Source organism: Rhinolophus sinicus, linkage group LG11 (assembly GCF_036562045.2).
Source record: "Rhinolophus sinicus isolate RSC01 linkage group LG11, ASM3656204v1, whole genome shotgun sequence".
In the NCBI taxonomy this organism is placed as follows: domain Eukaryota; kingdom Metazoa; phylum Chordata; class Mammalia; order Chiroptera; family Rhinolophidae; genus Rhinolophus; species Rhinolophus sinicus.
The window spans coordinates 16,668,546-16,691,455 of NC_133760.1; the positions used below are offsets into that span (position 1 = coordinate 16,668,546).

At 51.7% G+C, this 22,910-nt stretch overlaps 1 protein-coding gene across 4 annotated transcripts in view; it reads left to right on the forward strand.

The window, feature by feature from the left end:
- The window catches only part of ANKRD11 (ankyrin repeat domain containing 11), a 189,847-nt gene that overhangs the window by 140,117 nt on the left and 26,820 nt on the right, over nucleotides 1-22,910 (forward strand). For 3 of the 4 annotated variants that reach the window (XM_074314446.1, XM_074314447.1, XM_074314444.1), the window contains exons 3-4: nucleotides 7,475-7,619; nucleotides 16,100-16,238. In XM_074314446.1, coding sequence (XP_074170547.1) covers nucleotides 7,533-7,619; nucleotides 16,100-16,238 — 226 coding nt within the window. In that variant the 5' untranslated portion in view covers nucleotides 7,475-7,532. Of the gene's footprint in view, nucleotides 1-7,471; nucleotides 7,620-16,099; nucleotides 16,239-22,910 lie in introns of all 4 variants that reach the window. The other variant, XM_074314445.1, reaches the window with a different exon arrangement.

The following is a 22,910-nucleotide window of genomic DNA, read 5'->3' on the forward strand; positions in this document are numbered from 1 at the left end:
AGAGGTTCCCAGACTTCTTGAGCTTGAAGATTATTGAGGACCCTATAGGGCTTTTGTGATGGCGGTTACAGCTTTCAAATTCTTGTATTAAAACATTGGCTTAAAAAGTATAACAAAATTTTTAAATGTTTTGTTCATTAAAAAGTAATAAACTATTACATACAATTTTTTTTTATAGAAAATAACTATTTTACCAAAGAAATCACAGAAATTTAGCGGAAAAGTGTCATTGTTTTATATACTTGCAAATCTCTTAATAATCTGGCTTAAATAAAAGACAGCTAGACACTGCTGCCTGAGTCTGCACTCCATCTATTGCATTCTGCTGTTTTGTTTAAAGTGTATGGAAAAAAATCCAGCCTCTCACAGCCATGCAGTAGGAAAAGGGAGACATTGGAAGCCATTCTCACGTGATCGTGGATTCTGCTTTGGCAGGAAGTGCAGCACAGGCTCTGAAAACTCTCTGCTGGCACTACAGCCCCGTCAGGGTGTTCTGTGCATGGTGTTCTGGGCGTGTTTTCCTGTGTGTGGTTTTGTAATATCCCATATTTGGTCATTTGGAAAATGCTGGTTCACTGAGTTATGCAGATCTTCCAAATGTTGACACGTTTCATTACACATTATTTAAAAAATAACCGTTTTATATCACCACCGATCTCCTTAAAATGTCCTTTAGCATTGGGATGCTGGTAAGCTAATGGAGATGGATACAGGTTTCCCAAAATACAGATTTCACTTGAAAGCTCACATTTTGTTTTTGGCCACAACTGCTGTTAATTTTCCTTGAAGTGATAGGCTCAGTTTGTTCATTTTTGAGAAAGTAACTGCCGGATACCCAGTTCTTAATAATAGTTTGAAAGAATTTTTCAAGTAAGACTTGTGTTCCATGAAAATGCAGTCAGTTGAGCTAGCAACTCACATACTTGCCGAAGTCTTTCTTCAGATAAGCATTGTGCTTTGATATGCAGCAGAAGTGCTTCACACACACTTCCATCCTGTCACAGATTCAAGGTTTGCAGTTCAATACAATTTGTATTTTTGCTGCTTTATTAAGGAGAGTTGTCGGTGACACTGGCTTGTTTCCTCAGAGGACCCCGCCTTCTTCCTGGGGCTGGGCCAACAGCACCTCGGGCCAGAAGGTCACTCTTGGTATTGTTATGAAAATGGTGTTGGCCTCCCAGGCCCACTGTATGGCTCCAGGTGACCTTCAGGGCCCACAGACAACACAGAACCCCTACCCTGGAGGGGGCGGGCTGTCCATTCTGCCCACCTTTGTGAAGTAAAGACCGAGGGAAGCCATCTGCACACAAGGGCTGCAATCTGGGTGTGGCCAAGGTCTGTAACATTTTTTTATGGACACGGAAATTCTGATTCCATGCAATTTTTACATGTCACGAAACATTAGTCTTGATTTTCTTTTACACCCAAGGATTTAAAATATAAAAACCTATTCTTAGCTCTTATTGCTTACACAAAAGTGGAGACGGCTGGCTTTGGCCTGAGACTAGTCTGCTGTTCCAGTTGGGGGGGGGGTCCCAGGGGGGATTAACTTAACTTTCGGCATGCATGGAAATGTCTTCAGTTTGCGCTTACTCTGATTGGCAGTATGGCTAAATTTGGTATTTTGGTGTGGAAATAATTTTCTTAGGACCGGGGTTCCATTGTCATTGTCATCTGGCATTCATAGAGTTGATGAGAATTCTAATGCAGTCAGAATCTCACTCCTTCGTGGAGGACCTTGGCGCAGCCCCCCCACCCCACCCCCGTAGTGTGTGGGATTTCTGGAGGCCAGGCGAGGTTATGGCTCAGCGCATTTCTGTTGTGTGCCCTCACATTCCTTCCCTTTAAAGAGGCATGTCCTCGGCTGTTTTCTTTTACTATTTCTTTGGTAATGTCTTTGCCTTTTTATGACGATGGGTTTTTGGGTTGATTCTCCAGAACATATGTTTTCTCTTATCTTAAAATTTCTGATCTTTTACTCTCTCTCCTTAAATGTTTCTACTCTACCAACCCAACCTTGCTTCTCATCCTTTGTTTCTCTTTTGTAGCAGCCTGCTGTGTCCCACGCCTGGCTCCCCTGCAGTCTAAGTGCGGCTTCCCTAGGTTCTCTGCCTTCCTTCTGGGACGTGCACTTGTTCACGGTGGTCTTCCTCCCAGGCGCCTGTCCTCTTCCTGTGGTTGCAGCTCAGCTGGGCAGGGAGGGGGCTGGTGGGCCTTCCTTTCCCACTTGGTGTGCATGGCCTGTACACAGGCGGCCAGAGCTGTTGACCCTGCATCCTGCTCCGCTGTGCTCTCCCTCGCAGAGCAGTTCCAGCCGGCTGGGCCCACAGTGCCCATGGGAACTTTCCCAGGCTGTGCCTTTTCCCACTCGTGTTCCATCTCTGATCCACATGAGGCCAGTAAACATGCCTTGTGATTCCCCATAGTTTCTTGCTGTTAGCTTGACACTGGACATGGCAGGATCAGGCTAAAATTCCTAGGAGTTTTGCTAAGCTCCAGGAGTTGCAATAGTGCTCGTCACCTTCCTGCATCAGGTTTTGTCTCGGAGGAGCCTTTCTCACGTGTGCCGCGTCTGCCCGCGTAGAGGGACTGGCAGTACGATCTTGTGTGTAGAGAAGGGAAGACAGTGTGGTATGTGGGATGGCAGCTTAGGCAGAGGCCTGCCTGTGCTTGTGGGGTGTGGGCGGGGGCTGCGTCTCACGGCACCGCTCACACTTGAACACTGTTTGAAGCACCTTTGGGAAGGAACACACTTGGTCATCCTTGTCCAGAGGCCTCTTGTCACGTTAGTCCTGCAAGCCCTTTGAACAGTTGTCTCTCTAAGCTCACAAATGCAGGGTCCCAGGGCAGGTGGGAAGAAGGTTCTACCAGGTGGACATCACATGGAGCTTGTGTGGGCCACTTGCAGGTGCACAGGTACAGAGCTGAATGGGCTGTCTCACCCTGGGGGCAGGGGCCTGGCTGCAGACAGCTGCTGCTTCCCTTCCCAGCTGGGCGCGGACAGGGGCTGCTGCTCGGTGCTTGGCAGTCCTTCAGCCCGCAGCGTAGCGCGGTGCCTTCATTTCAGGGAATGTGATGACGTCTCTTTAGAAAACTCACCCCACTCCAGACTCTTGAGTGCATTCCCAAATGGTATCCATGCCCCCAACAGCCTGCGAAGCTGGAACAGCTGCCATTCATTTTGGAGGTGCAGGAACAGGGCCGCATCCAGCCGCTTGTCCCCGTGCAGGAGCTGGTCAGTGCCAAGGAAGGGCGCAGACCAGCTGTGCTCTCCGTGGCCACCTTTGCACTGCGCTGCAGACATTTCCCAGGTGCTCAGCTTCTAGTCCGCCTGTGTCCCAGGGCGCCATGGGGGGTTTGGTTCTGATGTGAACTAGAGCGTCCCTGCGTTTACAGTGGATTTGTTCTGATACTGGAAGGGATTCAGGCTGCACTCACAGTGTGTCTGATCGGGGGGAGATTTGGGTAGTCAGTTGTGGAGCATGTTGATCAGAAAGCCCCAGAGCCCAGGTTCAGACAGCCTTGGAAATTTCTAGAAGGGAGGACTGACAGCCATGAAGACTGTCCGCTGTGACAGCTGTCGGGCAGTTCCAGCCTCTTCCTGGGTTTAACAGTGAATGCACAGCATTGAGTGGGGAGGCCTGGGTGTCCCAGCAGCCCCCACCCTCACAGGATCCGCAGAAGCAGCAGAGCTCTAGAGCCTGGCTCCTGACAGGAGCCCTTCTAGGGGCCTCACCGAGCTGATGAAACCCCCAGGAGGAGGCCTAGGGGGATCTGCTTCATCTGCAGCATCCCCTTGGCTGGCGTGGCTACTTCCTGCAGCCGAGGGAGAAGCTGACCAGGTGGAAAGGGACATGCTGGGGTGCAGCCCGAGAGGCCGGCCGCTCTGGGAGGGTCAAGATGACCCAGCAAATGGAGGAGGCCAGAGGAGCAGCTGAGCCTTTGCTCTTACCTAGTTTGTCATGATAAATAACAAAGTTCGGGTGGCCCAAGCTCCCTTTGGCCATGGACTTCCCAGAGGCGCCCTGTGAGGCAGGGGATACGTCCATCCTGTGCATCCAGTTCTCCTGCTGTTCGGTGGGTGCAAAAGTCATCGTGGTTTTTGCGATTATTTTTAACCTTTTAAACCGCGATGACTTTTGCACCAGCCTAATAGAAACTCAACTGGAATGCGTCACTGGCAAATCTGAACTCTGTCTCTTTTTTGTTTCCAGCTCTTTTGACCCCTGTTTCAATGATTGCTCCTAAAGATAGCAGTCTAGTGTGCTGGGGTCACCAGGCCCTGAGGGGCAGGAGCCATCGTTGTCCTGTATTCCTGATCAGTGCTGAACGTTGGGTGTGTGTAATCAGTACCAGGCCCTAACTCGAGGATCCTGGGAGTGCGGTGCCTTGGTGGTCTTGTCTGTCGTTGGGAAGGTGGGCTCAAGGGACACAGTTTACAGCAAAACAGTGTTCAGGAAGGAGTCCTACCCTACCTGTGGGGTTCCCAGTCCTTCAGGGGGTGGGGGTGAAGCTCGAGGACAGCAGCCTTTTCAGGCGTGATAGAGACCCGTGGGCCAGGGCAGGACACACCGTGCGTGGCCAGCTGCCGACACGTAACGTCCCTCAGGCCGTCCTGGTGAGGTGTGGACCTGCCTTCACTCTGTGACACATCACATGGAATTAGCCGGTAGGTTGTTCACAAAATAAAAATAGTGGTGATTGTCTCCTGGTAGCCTGTGGTAGAAGGAGTGTGTGCCAGAGTCTGGGTGAAAGGAATTGGACCCAAAGACGGGTCCCTTGAGGCTGCAGTGTTTTAATTTTAGTGCTAACAATGGCAGCCATGACAGGCTCCATCGGTGGATTGCTCCTGGTGTTTCCTGCTTCACGGTTCACAGTACACAGAACTGGGGTGCACCTTTGAGCGACGAGTTTGGGGGCTTAGCCTGTACTCTGAGGCCGTGGTGTTTCCTGTGCAGTTTCGTGTCTACCGCCGAACTCAGCCCTCTATAAAGCCTGCCTGTGAAACACCTCACCCTCCAGTCTCTGAGGGCGCTTGGAAAATGGAAGAAATCCTGGAGGAGCAAGCGCAGAACTCACGTCACCATTTTCTCTGGCCCTGTAGCTTCCGTGGTTGTTTTTACAGATAAATAGGCTTTGGAGATTGGGGCAGTTGTTCTGGACACGTCATAATCACTTCATCCTGCCGGTAGCCATTGTGCTGCCTTTCCCAGGGGGAGAGGTAGGCGTGTGAGAAGGAGGCAGGCTTCTGAGTTGAGGGGCCTCAACCCTCCATCTTGAATAGAGAGCCCACCCAGCAGAGCCCGCTCGGGGACACCGAGGGAAATCGGTTGTTTGGAGAAGGAAGTGGCTGCTGTGTGCTCTCCTGGTCAAGGTGCTGCGAAGTGGGCAGCGAGATCAGGCCCTGGAACCGCGGGGTCCACACTGTTTCCACGCCGGTGCTGTTCCCAGTGTCTCCTGCACGTTCTCCACAGACTCACGTGTGTTCATATCCAGGGACTGGAGGGTTGAAGATACCATGACTACTTGGCTCAGTTTTTCCATCATGACGGCAGGCAATCAGGATTTTAAAAAATTTTCTGGATGATAATCTTTCAATTTCTGCTGTAACATTGCCGATGAGTTCCCAGGCAGCCGTGAGTTTCAACAGCTGTCTCTGCATCAGACTCTGAGATGCCATGCCTCCAGGCTGAGATGTTCCAGTTCTGTAGAGGAAAATGGGAGGAGAAAGTAGAACTCATCATTTCCAGGGGAGATAGATAGGAAGTGTCATCTCTGGCCTCAGCCATTGGCGCAGTGGATGGAAATACCCTGTTTACCTGCATTGTGTGCTGGGGAGGAAGTGTCAGGGAGTGAATGAAATTCTTAGGTCAGTTAAGCACCAAGAGGATGAAATTTTATCAGTTAATGTGGAAAAATAAGACAGGGTCTCCAGAAGGATGGGGAAGGGCAGATTGGTCTTCTGCCCACAGGGAGCAGGAAGAGTAGGGACCTGCTACTTACAGAATGAATCCTAGGTGAGTTAGTTATAAAAATTACTTGTCCAGAATAGCAAAGCACAAAAGCATGTGACTGTGGGGAAAGGAGATGAAACCATGCATGTGATTTGGTTTATATAAAATATTTTCTAACTCTGACAGTGAAACTAACACATGAAAAGGAAGACAGTGGCTTTAGGAAGACGGAGTACGTGTGCTTTTCCCTGGTCCTCCTGCTAAGTAATGCGATGTGTGGGGCACGCACAGGAGGGCTGGGAAGTGGGGAGAGATGGGCAGCCTGTGTTGGAGGAACATCCATGTCAGGCATGGTCTGGTCAGGTCCGCGTGGCCACAGCAGATGTGGCAGGAAGTCAGTTCTCTGCACAGGTCCCAGGGAGCGGTCACTGTGTGTCACACAGGACCACCGGGGAGAGCACCAGAAGATAGGAGTTAGAGGAAAGTCTCGTCCAGAGCCTTTGTTGGGGTTTCTGTAGGAAGGCAAGGCAGGACAGGGTGAGCGGTTTGGGATTGGCTGGTTTGAACAGTTCTGCGGACTGTGGTTATAGGGTGGCCTGTATTGCCTGGTGGCTGGGACCGTGGATGTTAGGGGAAGTCATGTGGTTGTGTGTGAGTGACACGGTCTGGTTGGTGGTTTCGTGTGTGAAAGGCGTGCCCACTTCAGGCTCTCTTTGCTGTCTCTAAGGAAGGGCTAGTCCCGTGAGGGACAGTGTCTCCCAGACAGCAAGCTTTTTAAGATATCAAAACATAAAATACAAAAAAATAAAACCATGAGGAATACAGCATGTGTCCTGGGATTTCCTGGGAAATGCAGGGGCTGGCTCAGCAGGTAGGAGTTGGGCATTAAAACTGCCAGAACATTCTCTGAGGACTCCCTCAGAGGCATGGCATGGCTGCTTTCTGAACATTTTATTCGGGAGAAGTTGGTGAGTTAATTGGGAGTGTTGGTATTTACTGTAAAGTATAAATTCTCACCTGATCTTCTGTCTAGGGGGCAGTGTGGGAAGGGACCTGCTTTCCCAGGTGGCGGGTGGTGTTGAGGCCAGAACGGTGGGTGGGCACGATCTGTAGGACCTGAGGGGCAGGCGCTGCGCCTCGGTGTGACCTTGTCCACGTGGCACGGCCACTGCAGAGCATGTGTGGCACCCAACCCTGAAGAGCAGGACCCGAGCCGCTGGGCCCCGGCACGCAGTCTGAGGGTGGGTACTGGCCACTGCTGCTCAGAAGCATGGCCATCGCCTTGGTGGGTTGATCCTTTCTGCAGCCAACATATGCTTGCCCCACTGTGTCCTCCATTATGTCATGTACATATTGTTCCTGCCAGTGCTGACTGGCTGCTGTTTCCTCAGTGGTTTCCTTCTGGGCCAGTCTGAACAGCTGGTTAGGTTTGGTTCATTCTGTTGCATGAGTTTGAGATTGCCTGGGTTTTGTTTGAGTTCAACACATCTTAACCTCCTTTGTCTTCTCTTCGAAAGCAGACGGTTGATGACGAAGCGATGGCCGTATAAATGAAGATCAAGTGAGGGGAGAAGAACGATGCCCAAGGGTGGGTGTTCTAAAACACCACAGCAAGAAGAATTTTCTCTCAGCAACGACATGGTGGAGAAACAAACGGGGAAAAAGGTAACACCCTGGTCTGGCTCTTCTCCTTCCTCCTTCTTCTTCCTTCCTCCATCCCCCACCCTCCTTCCTCCTCCTCCTCCTCCTCCCCCTCTTCATCTTCCCCTCCGCCTCACCCGTCTCTCCTCCTCACGCTCCCCTATCCGCAGGCTATAGTCACCGTGTCTAAACAGGCATAAGGGCTGAGAATGTCGCTCTGACCACTCAGATGGTCTGTCTGCAGCAGTAATGTCCTTTCTTGGTCCCACCTTTGTTAGGCCTCCCTCTGCAGCTGCAGTGGAGAAGGTTCTGTTGGGTGGGTCGGTGTGGAGAGGCGTGATCTTGCCAAAGAGGTCTTGCTTTCTTTTAAGGGTGTGGTTATTATTTGGGGCCCAAAGTTAGTCTTTAAACACTAGGTGTATGTGTGAGATAACCTCAGTTTGCCCCCACATTTCTGTCCCCAAGACCATAGGATTCCTGTGATGGTTTCAGTAAGATTGAATCTGACATTTAACGGTGGTGGGAGCCGCAGTGTGGAGCTGCAGGCAGGCAAAAGCTTCAGCCGTAGAGGCACACGCGTCAGAGGCGTCTGGATGGCCTGGGAGCGGCTTGGGGTGCACGTGGATTGCCGTGTCCATGAGCACATGCAGCCAGTGGGCACTGCCCTGGGAACACGGGAACTCCCACTCCGTGGCTGCGAGCTCCAAGTGTGGGGCGCTTTCACACTGATATTATCTCGGTTCCCTGGTCGGTGTGCATTTTCCTTGTAAGAGGATTGCTTAGCTGTGGGCGCAGGATGGGGGAGATGCCCACCTGCGCCTCACTTCTGCGCCGGAACCCCACCCAGCTGCTTTCTCTGCCTCCAGGCTGCGTCCTCAGGAGCCCCAGGCTGCTGTCCCCACTGGCCCAGATCTCCACAAGGTGGAATCAGGGCTGGGCCTGCTCAGAAGTGTTTCCCAACCAAGGCGGACACGGGAAAAGACGCACAGGCAGCGCACGCTTTGGAGATAGCAGCTGCGTGGGCCTTGTGGGCACCCAGTCCAGGGGCCGTGGGCAGACCTCCCGCTCACCTTCCAACAGGGCCTCATTCGGGACTGTTTGCACTGTTTTCTTTTACTTGAGAACAGAGACTCAAGGGGACTGAACTGGCTCTGGCATGGTCGGTGCAGGCAGCGTACGCACGTGGATTGGCTTTGTTTGTTTTCTCAGTAAGGTAGTTTTGTACTGTTTTATTTTTAAACTACTCAGAATGAAGCCAGACATTTTCCTCTTGGAGGGAGACAAATACTAACACTGAAGATGCCACATAAATGGAGCCAGGTGCTCAGTGCAGACAGGCTCTTCCTCGGGGCCTCCGCTCAGCAGACTACAGAATCCCGGAACATCCAACCTGGAAGGAGCCTGGAAGGAACCAGCAAGCCCCTTCATGGCTGAGGGTGTTCTGTGCACAGAAACCAAGGGCTGCCGTGGTGTCTGAGGCCACTGAGTAAGAAATGACGCATGGCCCCCAGGCTGGGGCCCTGTCACAGCAGCCCTTCTCCCCGTCTCACAGAGGATCCTTCTTGTCTCATCACACACCGCTCAGAGAAGAGGCCGCACAGCACTCAGGGTTACTCTGAAGGTTACGTGGTAGCGAAGGTCATTTTCTTGGTGCTAGACGAGTGGTTCTCCGAGTGGCTTCTTGGACCGGCAGCGTCAGCACCACCCGGGGACCTTACAGGAAAGCGCCGAGGTTGGGCGCCTCCCCTCTTTAACGAACCCTCCGGGGACGTGGTGGGTGCACTGGTCTGGGAACTGCCCAGGTGCCGTGTTCCCACAGGCTGCGACATCCAGGGTTCCCTTCACTCTCCTTAGACGGAACCCCTCAGGGCTGGTCTGAGAAGTCACACTCAGCCTCCTCACAGGCCCACCTCTCCTTGGGGGGAGGGATGAGGCCCGTCTCCAGAGGTGGCCTCAGCGCTATGAGTGGGGGGCTGTGTCCCTGTGACCCCACCGCTTCATCCAAGAGGAGTAATTTCAAAAGTGACCTCAGTTTGGAAGCTGGAAGGGGGTGTGGTTAACGGGGCTTTGAGTAGCTGCTTCGTCCTGTGGTTTCATGGGCAGTTCTAGGACAAGGCCCCAGGAAACGGGTCCGCAGGGCTGTGGGTCCCTGTGCTCTTTCTGACCCTAGGGAGCGCTGGGAGCATCTGGCTGCACAAATCCAAAAGAAATCTGCTGAAGAAAGGGCAGAAAGTCATGTCCCGATAATGAAATCACAGAAAGGGTGAAGGTGGGCCCAGTTTCCACGGATCCCAGGCCCCTGAGAGTGTTGGCTCTTTTCAGGCTTCAGGTAGGCTTTCTGGGGGCAGCACAGTCTCTAGTGAAGTCAGGTTATTGTCATTTCAGGTGGACTCCTGTCATCTTCATGACTCGGAGAGTCTTGGCTGTTGGGATTTCTTTCTCTGTGTTTTGCGAAGGTAGAGAGGGAAATAGAGAAAAACACAGAGGAAATGAGATGTGCCAAGCTTGGGTCCCCTTCAGCTCTCAGACCAGCCCTGGAGCTGGGGAGCAGGTTGCATGTCACTTACGGGTTTCTGCTCACTTACCCACAAAGGCTGATCCCACTTGAGAAGCACCTGCTGCCTTACCCCTCCCCTTACGTGACGTGATCCTCTCTGTAGCATTTACTCCCCTCTGACACACATGCATTTGCTTGTCTCCTAATCTCTTCCCATCATAAGTAAGCTCTGGGAGGATCCACTTTGTGTTCCCGCAATGCCCAGTACACTGGGCACTCACTAGGCATTATTATGCAAATGGTGACACCCTCCGATGATCAAATCAGATTTCCAATGAAGGCAGGGCTGGCCTTTGAGAATGAGAGGCACACAGTTTGCAAAAGAAGGAGTGAAACTGTCTTCCCTCCCAGGCAACATGATTGTCTGTGGAGAAAACCCAGAGAAATCGGCACAAAAGCTCCAAGAACTAAGGAGTGAGTTTAGCAGGGTTGCACAATGTAAAGTCAGTATGCAAAGTATATTTCTGAATACTATTAATAAACAATTGGTTATTAAAATTTAGAAATACGCTTATAATAGTGTAAAAAATATGGATCATTAAAGGATAAATTTGATGGAAGATGTGCAAGACCTATACCCTGAAAGCTATGAAGAAACATTGCTGAGAGAAATGAGGCAGACCGAAACAAATGGAGAGTCATACCATGTTCATGTGTCGGGAAACTCTCAGTATTGTTTAGATGCCATCTCTCCCCCAATATAATACTCAGAATCCTTGGGCTGCTTGCTAAGAATTGATAAGCTGATTCCAAAGTTCACATGGAAATTCAAAGGACCTAGAATAACCATAACTTCTTTGAAGAAGAGGAACAAAGTTGGGGACATAATCTGATTTCAGTCTTACTATATAAAGCTACACTAATAAGAAAGTGTCGTATTTGCCTAGGACAGGAATATCAATGAGTGGAACAGGCTCGAGTCCACAGATAGAACCCACACACGTATGGTCAATGCTTTTCCACAAAGATGCCGAGGCAGCTCACTTGGGAAAGGGTAATCTTTTCAACAAATGAATCACCATATTTATGCTGTTTTTTGTGGCTGATACAATTTTCATTCCTGTTGGATTCTTTTGCTGTTGGTCATTGATAGATAAGAGTTAGTTCGCCTTAGTTAAGTGTGTCAAGTGTACCACGGCCATCTTCCAAACAGTTAACAACTTTCTCTTCCCCTCCGTGTGGAAAGCATAGTGTGAGGGCAGATTACAAGATGGCCTTCTTCTCTTTGTAGGTGATGTGTGCGGAGCCCCCTCCTCAAGCCTGCTCTGAGGATGCGGGAGGTGACACGGGCCAACACCTGGTTGTCCCGTGCTAGCTGGTGCCACCTGGCCGTTTTTACGGCATCTCAGGGTCTGGCATGGTAGTGACTAGTGAGGTTGAATTTGTTTCAGGTATTCTTTAAGCGTTTAGGAATGAAAACGTTGTAATGTGTACAGTTGTTCCTGTTAGGCTTCCTGTTTTCCTAGTGAGGAAAGCTTAGCCCTGCCCCAGCCCAGCTGCTCAGCAAGGCTCTGAACCCAGGTCTGCCCTGAGAGCCGTGCCCCCGCTGTGCAGCGCAGGGGTTTGCTTCCCCCTGGACAGCCAGCACGGTGGGGAGCGAGGATTTTCAAACTTCCGTGAACTTTTTAAGTGAAATATAAGTGCACATCCTATCTTATATTTCATGATTAGAACCTGGGGTCATCTCTATCCAGATCAAAACGTACCAGCCTTGCGCGTCTCCGGGGAGCCTTCCTGTGCAGTCTCCTGACCATGGTGACATCTCTTCTGCCGTTGTCACTGTCGATACGTTCGCACGGTTGGGACTTACAGGAGGGCATCAGTTAGTTGTTCAGCATTACATGTGATTTACAGGGGTTTGTTTCTTCTCACTTCTCTTCCTCTGTTGCTATGTAGTGTGAATGTTCAGCAACTTATTTATCCATTCTTCTGTTGATGAACGTATGTATATTGGGTTTTTCCCACAATGGAAGATACGGTTTAATAGTTTGTCAGAATTCTTGTGCCAGTTCTGCAGTCCTGAAAGCTGTGAGAGTTCAGGTTTACCCACGTTCTTGCCAACACTTTTGTGGTATTGGTTTAATTTTAGTCACACTAGTGGGTGTATAGTGGCATCCTGTGGCTTTATTTGTTCTTCTGTTGCCTACTGGTCGTGAAGATGTTCCCCTGTACCGTCTTCTAAAAGCTTTCAGTCTGGTTCGTCTGGAATTCATTGCTTGCTTCCTTATGGATGTCCACACGGTCCTTGTCACTTACTGGAAAGACCCTCTTTTCCCCACTGTGTTGCAACAGAGCCTTTATCACCAGCCAGGTGGGGTTCCAAATGGTGCTCTTTGTTCTGAACCTGTGAGCCTTGGTCCAGGACCACCTGCTGTGATGACATTCACTTTATAGTCTTGATCTCTGGTAGTTTAATTTGCTGGACTTTGCTGTTTTTCAGAATTATCTTTGCTATTTTTGACCCTTTGCTTTTCAATATACATTTTGAATAAGCTGGTTGATTTCCACAGAAAGCCTGCTGGGATTTTGATTGGATTGCTTTCAATGTAAAGATCAGTTTGGGGAGAATTGCCATATTAACAATATGAGTTTTCTTATCAGGAACATATCCCTCCATTTTTGTCGTCTTTATTTGCTCTCAGTAGTGTTTTGTAATTGTGTAGAGGGCTTGAACGTCTTTTGTTAGATTTATTCCTATGTATTTGATGTCTTTTGGTAGTTATGTAAGTGATATTTTAATATCATTTCCTAATTGTTTATAGTAAACAAATCAATTACCTTCTGTATCTGGCAGCTTCTTTAATTCACATACTAATTTGAATCCTTTAATTGTATATTCCTTTGGATTTTTCAGGTATACAACCTATCATTTTAAGATGTATACTTTGTTATCCCTCAGGGGGAAAAGGGATTGAGCCAAATCTGGTTCCATAGGGGACTTGATTTTTGTGGCCCAGAAGTGTCACGATGTGACTACTGATGCATCAACAGTTCTGCTCCAGGATGTGTCACAGGAGAGTCGTCCATGTCATTGCATGTGCCAGTATCTTTTTTATTGTTATGGAATATTCCATTTATGCCTACAGTAGAATTAATGTAGACATTTGCCCTTTTTTAAAATTTTTTATTGGGGAATATTGGGGAACAGTGTGTTTCTCCAGGGCCCATCAGCTCCAAGTCAAGTCGTTGTCCTTCAATCCAGCTGTGAAGGGCGCAGCTCAGCTCCAAGTCCAGTCGCTGTTTTCACTCTTAGTTGCAGGGTGCGCAGCCCACCATCCCCTGTGGGAATTGAACCAGCAACCTTGTTGTTGAGAGCTCGCGCTCTAACCAACTGAGCCATCCGGCCACCCCGCCATTTGCCTTTTAATGGGCAGTTGTGTTGTTTCATTTTTTTACCATTATGAACAAAACTTCTGTGAACATTGTTGTGCTAGTTTGTGAACCTACGCACTCATTTCATTAACTTTGTTAGAAACTCCCAAAGCGGTTGTGCCATTTCAGTCCCACCGCCCACACCTCAGGAGTTCTATTTTCTCTGCCACACCTGGTCAGCATTTGATACTGTCAGTCTGCTTTATTTTAGCCATTCTGGGGAAGTATTTAGATCTCCTTGTGGTTTTAATTTGCATTTTCTTAGTGCAGAACGCCTTTCCGAATGCTAATTGGCTAGATGGATATTTTCTTTTGCAAAGTGCATATTCAGGTCTTTTGCTCATTTAAACAAAAATGTTTTTCGGTAGATGTGGTGATGATAGGCGTCCTTGCGTCAGTCCCCTCTCAGGGAACACCGTCTTTGCACTTGAGCAAGGTATTAGCTGTCAGGTCCTGGGTCCTCTGTGTCAGGCTCCCTGCTCTGTATGCACTGAGACCTCGTGTCAGGAGCGGTGTAGAATTTTATCACAGGCCTTCTCTGCAGCTATCAAGCTGATCATGTGATTTTCTTTATTTTCTTCCTGTGGTGAATTACACTTGATTTTTAAAAATTTCTTGCGTTCCCAATTACTTCGTTATTGTTACTTTTTGCCTTACCTTTTTTATGTATCTGTAGATCAGATTGGCCACCTGGGCCGGGAGTTTTCTTGATGGACAACTGATTATTAGAGTTCGGGGTTTTTGCTGCTAGGTTCCGTTCTTCTCCTAGTGCTGGGGTGGGTAGCAGGTGCAGGTGGTGACAGGCGTGGCTGTGTCCTCACAGCCCAGGTGCACTGTGGTGAGATGGCACGTCTAGCATCTGTGTGGCTCCCTCTTCCTGGAGTCCTTCCTCGTTCCAGCAGCATGTCCAGTGGCCCCCTCTGTACTCCAGATGTCCCTGGAGCTGACAGAGCTGGCAGGATGCTCCCGGGCCACTTGAGGGTGTCTCTCGTGAACTGTTAAGGTGGTGGGTGCCGAGGCTGATCCATGAAGGGAGGGACGGGGGGGGGCCACTGGGACTGCAGGAGCGGGAATGTGGTGGTGCTTGGTGCTGGCAGGTGTCTCCTCTCGGGAGCAGCAACAGGGGTGGCCCAGGGGCATGGCTGTGATTGCACCGTGCTTACCAACAGCTGTCCTGGGGAAATTCCAGAAAGAAAGCTTGCTGGTGGGGAAGGAAGCATCTGCTCGTAGCAGTATTGTCTTCTGCAGGCATCAAGCGTGCTGACCGGTGGGGCGGGCTGTGTGTGTGCTGCCTGCTCGAGGCTTGATGCTCGTCCTCCCTGGAGCCTCTTACTGCTCCGTGGACGGGTGGGGAGGCTGGAGTCCTTATGCCCCGCCCCTCCCCAGGCCGTGTGTGCCAGGAGCAAATGAGCCACAGTGTTGGTTAGAAAACTCCGGAGCACCCTGCCCAGGATGCTGCTGTTTGCTGAGGGGTGGGCTCCAGGCGTCCCGCGGCGGCAGCCCATGAGGCGGGCTCCTGTCTGCACACGGTGCTCTTCCTCACCGTCACCACATACACACGCCTCGTGTGCTGGGATCACACTGCCCTCCCCTGCCCTGCTCGGCTCTGTGCAGTGCTGTTTGCACACGTGACACTGCATGGGGAGCGGCCGATGGACGTGCCCGCGCGTACTGAGCCCTCCACTCGTCCTGTCTGCCAGTGGTGACACTGAGGTAGCACCAGTGCTAGACTGGCTAAAAGTGGGCCAGCTGGTCAGGGTGGGCCTGGAGTTCAGGCTTCCTGACTCTGTAGGAGAGACCAGCCTTGAGACTAGAGCAAGGAAGGGTGGTGGGGATGTGCCCCACCTGCCCTTCAGCCAGCTCTTGCTTTGGTGGGTCACTTGCACCAGGTTTGCAGCTGTGGGCTCTACTCTGGGATGGATGCTTGGCCTGCAGGGTCTGTCTGAAAGGCAGCCCCGCAGGGTCACAGGCCTGTGGGGAGGCCAGAGGCAGCATGAGTACGGGGGGGGGGGGGGGGCGTGTGCGGCCATGTGGGGGTGTCAGACAAAGGAGAGGCTGGCCCATTCACAGGAAGCACAGCATCTCGGGGGATGGAGACACTCCTGGAGTGGGAGGCCCTTCATTCCACAGGGAGACTTTCTGGTGGAAATCAGGACTCCACCTGTCCACACCCCCTTTTGAGGCTCTTGTGCCTCGTTGTTGGGTCTCTCCCTGGGAAAACGGGTTCAGAGGCAACTGTGTCTCTGTGTTCTTTCTTCCTACTCAGTGAGAACACTTGTTAGCCATAATTTCTCAAGACTCCTTTGGGTTCGGGACAAGACGTGGGGCTGTGTGGGACGGGGTCAGCCGCAGTGCTAGTCCGTGAGGGGCCTGGTGGGTCAGCGTGGCTGTGTGGCCTGGGGAGGAAGACGGGAAGCCACCTGTGCACACCTGAGCCTGGAGCAGGCGCGGCTGCTTATCGCCCAAATAAGAGGTTTGCGTTAACTGGCACGTGGTAAAAAAAACCATAGTAAACATGAGGATTTTGAGACTTTAATTTGGGAATGATGTCTTAGAGTGTCACTTTCTTTTCTAGGATAAAGATAAAGTTTCTCTAACCAAGACCCCAAAGCTGGACCGCAGTGATGGAGGGAAGGAGGTGAGAGAGAGAGCAACCAAACGGAAGCTGCCCTTCACGGTGGGGGCCAATGGAGAGCAGAAGGACTCGGACACAGGTACCCGCGCCGGCTGCCCTCCCATCCCGGTCTCCCTCCTGCTGCCTCCAGGGCAGCCTCACCCGGCCCCTTCCCGCATCACACCTGCCAGACTCTTCTCTTCCCCAGGAAGTGTCCTTCTGGGGTGTCCTGGCACTGGACCTGGCCTGGGGGTGGCCTGGAGCAAGGCCTCACAGCTCCTTCTCCTCTTTCTCTGAGGTTCAGGGCAACTCAGAGCTGATAGGAAAGATTCACATAGAGAATTCTCCTTAGCGTGCAAAGTAGAAATGTTCCCCCAGCCCCCAGCACTCCCAGGGGACCGCCCTGTGTGAGTCCCGCTGTGAGGCTCCCAGCCACTCAACTCTGTGCTCTGTGTAGTCTCTGCAAGTTTTTAATTGGAGGATAAGCATGGTTTCCCTCAGTGCTAAAGGAGCACATAAATGAAAGCCAATTGTTGGAAATAAGTCACAGGCACCACTGCAAGTGAGCAGGAGCCCGTGCGGTCTTCCTGCGAGTGTGGGTGGGTCCTGGGCGTGACTGAGTGTGTACACATGTTGTGCAGCACCGTGTGTACATGTTCACATGTGCATTGGAGCATGTATGCATGTGTATGTGTGTGCGTGTTGCCTGCACTTGAGTGTGTGCACGTGTGTGTGTGTCTGCATGTCTGGGTGTGCACACGAGGGCTTAGTAAGACTTGGTGTGTTCATTTTCAAGTTGGTTCCATCTTGACTGCTCGCTGGGACGTATGCTGCATCCAGGCAGTAACCCGGCCCCTCTCCTGCGAGCCCACACTCTCTTCCTCTTGATCCTGGTGCCCAGGAGCCTTCCCAGCTGCTGGTCATCTCACTGCTCTGCAGACTAGAACGGGCGCATAGCACACAGAGGCCCCGGAGCCTGGGGAAAGCCACGGAGCTCTGACATGTGCCCTGGCTTGCACAGAATGCCACCACGGGACAAGGCGCAGAGACCTGCAAGGATGGGGTGTGCATAGGGGCTTCCTGCATGTGAGGATTTATGTCAGGCAGTGAAATAAGATAAATATGTAAGAAAATTGGGGGAGATGGCAGAGGGAACAGCCTGGAAATGAGTATCTGTGTCACAGCTTTTCAAGAGTCGTGGGTCCCTTACTCACACCTGTTGTGCAGGTGTTCCCCAAGGGAGCAGGTTCACAGTAGCTGGGCAGAGACTTTGGTTAGTTCAAAGCCAGTGAAGTGGATTTGGTTTTGGCCCTTGGTATATGAGGAAGGTGGCATGGGCTCTGTGGAGTTTTCACAGGTTGGACTAAGCCCGTGGTTCCTGTCACTGAGGAGGCTCGTTAGGGAGGGGGAGGGGGCCGGTACTCCATGGATGAGCCGTGGAGCAGAGGGAGGGAGGGGGTGCATGTGGGCGCCTGCCAGAATGGAGAGGCTCCCAGGGATTCTGAGACTTTAGGTCCAGAGATGAGACCAGGCCGGACATCCTGTCCTGTTTCGGTGCCCAGGCCAGTTCTAGTTATGGAGGGTATGCTGTTGGTATTGGCTCTCTGGGTGGTGCGGGGCTAGAGGTTGGTGTCAGACCTCTGGAAAGTTCCTGTGAGGCCCCAGAGCCTTGCTTTAAGAGCCAAGGAGACGGTGTTAAAGCTTCCACCACCCCCCAGGAGAATGTGCTGCCTGAGCAGAGGTGATGCAGCTGCATTCCTGCGGAGCAACGTGCCTGGGGGCGGACGTTCTTGGCGCCCCCCGTTTGGTAGGATTTCTTTGCAGGGCCCATTATGTTGTGTCTGTGGCTTCTGGGTTCTGCGTACTCCAGCAAGCCTTATACCCATCTGTTGATGGTGAGCGTCTCAGCAGAAGGTATCCACACTGGTTTTCTGGGATGTCTAGAAGATACCTGGGGCCCATAGGAAATCACCGTGAGATATGAAAAAAGTAAAGAACATTTAGAAAACAGAATTTTCCAACCAGGGACTATGTTAAAGAAAAATCTAAATACATATGAAATACAAGATTTGCCCTCCTATGTTTATTTTCCTGTTAGGGGTTGATTTTAATATTTAACTTTCTCGTACATGTGCTCAGTAATGCAACGAAACGAGGTTTTCCAGTGAGATGATTCTGGTGCGTGTCGGGGGTCACTTGTATGAGGAGCCCCTAAAACTGGCCGATCTTTGTGCATCATGCCCAGCAGTGGGAAGCCTTCTGCTGGGCCCTGCTGGCCCCGCAGACCCTGGTTCCTTACTGGTTACCTGTCTTCTTCCTACCTGCACTTCCTGGTAAGCAGCCTCCCTCAGCTGATCACTAATTCTGCACTAACTGTAGGAGTGTTTTTTGCTCAGAAATGGGGTGAGAAGGAGTGAGGCCGTTTCTCTGAGAGGCACACCCCTCTGGCTGCCCTGGCGCAAGTCTGAGCCTCCAGCTGTCAGGAGGGAGGGAGAAGCCATGCAGAGAGTTAATAACTGATGAGTGACTGAGATAGGGAGACCTGGTCCCCTTGGGTGAGGGAGGGTCCTCAGGAGCCACAGACCTGGGGGAGGGCCGGTAAGAGGCTGCCCTGTGTCCTGCTCCTGCGTGTTCCTCCAGCGCCCTCTGCTGGGAAGATGTGGTCTGGCGCACCCTGCAAAGGGGGACACCACAGAAGGCTCCAGAAGTTGAGGTTCTGAGTGGCAGATAGTGGCTTTCCTCTGCTGTGCCCTGAGTGGGGAGAGGCTGCTGAGCCTCCTCCAGAGACCACCGAGCTGCTCAGGAATCTCCTCCTGTTTCTTGGACCCCGGGAGCATGTGCACGTGACCCAGCCCACAGGAGGTCGGCCTCCGCGCGCTTAGTCAGGGCTGGGGGCGGATTGCCAAGAACAACACGACTCCGTCTGTGGTGAGAGCTGGAAATACTCCGCGCGTCCAAGCCCGAGCAAAGCCAGTCCATCCTGAGGTGGTTTGTCCTTTTAGCTGTCCACATAGCACCCTGGACAGCTCATGTCCGAGTGAATATGAGCATATGTGCGGGAACTGCTTCCGTGTCCTTCCAGAAAGAGCATGCCCCAGAGGCAGGTCTCTGTTTGCACCAGGTGCAGGCTGCACACTCTGTGTCTCGGCTCCTCCGGTCTATGCCCGAAGCAAGCCTGGCTGCCTGTGTAGGGAAAACAAGCAGACCCAGGGCCACCTGTTGCCTCAAAAGAAGGAAGCCCCTCCAACAGAGAGGAGGGCACCCCATCAGAACAGCTTTTCCCAGGCAGGTCGTCTGAGGAGGCTCAGCCTGCCCGGGCTGCCTGCCGCCCACTCGCTGCTGGTCTTGGTGTAAAGCGTTTTACCACTTACAGTGTTCATGATGGAATTATGTGACGTATGGTAGTTGCTTGAAATTAAACTATTCTGTCTACTTTTACATGTTTACATTTCCCCACAATTTGGAAAAATCTATAAATCAGTTACGGTCATGAGTAGGACTACACGAGAGGTCCCCGGAGTCGTGGGGACCTGCCTCACCTGCGGTGCGGACAGCATGGGCCTGACCACCTGCTGGGACACACCTGGGAGGGGCCCTGAGGGAGGCCGTGGTACCCTGTGGACGCACACCTTTTCTGCAACCGGGGGAAATAGAGAATTTTCAATAAAAAGAATCTTCCATTGCTGATCCAAACTCCCCTTCTGTGTAAGAAGAAACAATATAAATAAATACTGTTTAGGTTGGTTTAGACGATTATCTACCCTCTGCAGGCTTCCAACAGAAGCCTTTGCTCCGTCAGTTCTCCATTCCTTAGTCTGAACATTCGCCTGCCGCTTCCTACCTGGAACCACAGGTGGGCCCTGCTGGCCAGAAGCATCGAGAGCTAGCAGCTGCCTATTTCCAACACCTGAATGTGTCTTTGGAATGAAGAAAAGTTGAGATTTTCTTATTTAGCTTTTACCTGTGAATAAAAGTTGTCTCTGGTATCTAGGGTGTTCATTCAGCAATGCTGAAATGTCAACTGCTCATTCATTCACTGTTTGTGGTTTGGGGACACTCACTCATTTACTGAAATCAGGATCACCCGGGTTCTGTAAGATGGGAACGGGCTGGCTGTTGTGACTTCTCCGAGGCTGTCCCCTGTTTGTGAAAAGGAGACATGCTCTCTGCCACTGCCGTCTGCAGAACTTCTTGAACTCAGCGCCATGCCCTGCTGAGCACTGGAGGTGGCTGTGCATGGTGATGGATGGGCTTCTCCTGCTGGCTCACTAAGTGCTGGACTGTGCCGGAGAGAGCTAGGTGGCACCGTGGGAAAGGGACACCGCTGTGAGACCTCCCCTAGGAGCTCTCAGGACTTGGCCGGGGCATTCTGACAAGACTCCCAAAGCTAGAAGGATGAGGGTAGGATGCTTCAGTTACATGGACCAGGAAGCCCCGCGTCAGTCTGCACTGGATGCCTGGTCACCTCCCATCACAAAGCAGAGTCGAGAAACAAGGCCAGGCCGGGCCCACTTCTCTGTGGCTCTCATCTCACTGCGTGGACTTGGTTGCTGCCCATTCCTGACCTGCCATCACCATGGAGTAAAGATGAATTCCGTTACACAGAAGAGAGATGGGAGGTGGGTGTAGGTGAGCAGCCAGTGGGGCCACAGCAGGAGGTGTGGGGAGCCCAGCACACGCCCCTCCTGTGCTGGTCATATGTGAGGACCACGTGAGGTCACTCATGAAGAAGCACCTCCAAGTAAAACATTTTCAAATAATGAAGAATTCCATGTAATTGACCTCTGGTCAAACTATTTCCCGATCATTTTTCCTCTCTAAACTTGAGCAGTTTCGTCTTACACAGAAGGGGAGTTTGGACCAGCAAAGGAAGATTCTTTTTATTGAAAATTCTCTATTTCCCCCGGTTGCAGAAAAGGTGTGCGTGCACAGGGTACCACGGCCGCCCTCAGGGCCCCTCCCAGGTGTGTCCCCGCAGGTGGTCAGGCCCATGCTGTCCACACCGCAGGTGAGGCAGGTCCCCACGACTCCGGGGACCTCTCGTGTAGTCCTACTCATGACCGTAACCAATTACAGTGACAGACACACAGCAAAGTCAGCACAGGGAACAGGTGCCGCTGCTGGTCCCCACTCGGTGTCACAGGGCCACTTGCATGGGTTGTGAGGACACTGGGGAGTGTAGTCGAGCAGTGAGGCCGTGGAGGGCAAGGGCAGCAGGGGCGCGTCCGGGCTGCGTGCTGGTGAGTCACTGGGCCTTCGGGGCACTTCCTGCTTCTCTGTGCCTCAGTGTTTTCATCTGCAAAGCTCTAAAGCACGAGGAATCTGTGGTCCTCACGTAGGAAGTGATGTGTGCAGCGCTCTCAGCAAACATTCCAGTCGTTCTCAGGAGGAGTCTGGGTCAAGATGTGGCCACTCCAGTGGTGTGGCTCCCAGGCTGGGGGTCGAAGACCCGTGCAGGCAGGTACAGGGACTAGAGCAAGACGGGCAGTGTGGGTCAGGCGTGGCTACAGGTTTGAATTCAGATTAAAAAATTTTGTTTTGTAGAATTGTCAGCATGCTTTGGTGTGGTGAAAATGGCAAGCGGTGGTTTGGGAGACTGTTGTCTGGGCCCTTTATGCTGATACCGCTTTTTCTGTTCCGGCTTGCGGGTCACACGAGCCCTCATTGAATTGCTGCACCCCTGTGAAACAGGGACTGTCGTCACCCTCACCTAGAGAGAAAAGTACCCAGCTGTAGAGTTCATGCAGCCGGAGCTGGAAGAGCCCTCCATGGGGGTAGATGGAGAAGGAGACGTCCCGGTAGACCCAGCTGCTCCCTGCTGGGAGGGGGGTGAAGCCCAGAGAAGTACTAGGGACCTGAGCCACACAGATCCCCTTTTTTTAAATGATCAGTGATGGTCATTTTTAAAAAAGGAAAGAAAGCAGGTGAGACAAATCAGGAAATAAAGAAAAGCCAGTTAGAACTGCAGCCTGAACAGACGACAGTGCCTCACTGCGCTGGTTTAAGTGGGACAGCACTCGGCTTGGGTCCCTGGGTCTTCCATCTTGCCGAATTTAACAAATTGGGGTGTAATGCTTAGGTAAACATGACAGCCCTTGCAACGCATTACCTGATTCGGGTCATCTATCTTGTGTGTGGACGCTCCATGAATCAGGCTTCTTGGTCAGGAGCACTGTCTTTCATGACGGAATATCACGGGTAGGCCACATGTGTGGTGTGGAAGATGTGCTCCCGAGGCCAAGTGAGACAGAAGGAAGCTGTCAGGAGAGCAGCTTCCTGGTACCCCACCGCCCCGCCTGCTACAGACTTACCTGAGCGTTACCTCACATCGCGCTGGACTTTGTGATTTCACAGGAGCACTGCTAAATGCTCTCCCATGGAGCAGAGTCAAGATGGTATTGACAACTTAGGATTTTATGGGGATCATAGGTGTTACAGATTGCCCTTTTGGCGGTACAGTGGACTATGTCTCCTGGAGAAGCCTAGGAATTAGAGGTGGTGGGTGATAAACATAACAAATGAGCAGCTGAAGTCCCCAGGGGCTTAGCAGTGACAGTTGGGATACTTCTCTGCCCTGCTGTGGCCACAGGTTAGCTGGGGCGGCAGGGGACGGGCCAAGGGCCTCGCACCTGCGAGCACTTCGGGTTGGAAGACACCATCCCTCCGCTGAGGTACTGTGTTTCTTCTCGCCGGTGTCCAGACGGGGTGAGGAACTTGGGGACGTCTCAGAGACTAACCCAGCCTGCCCTTGTGCAGGGCTGTCGCTTGTATG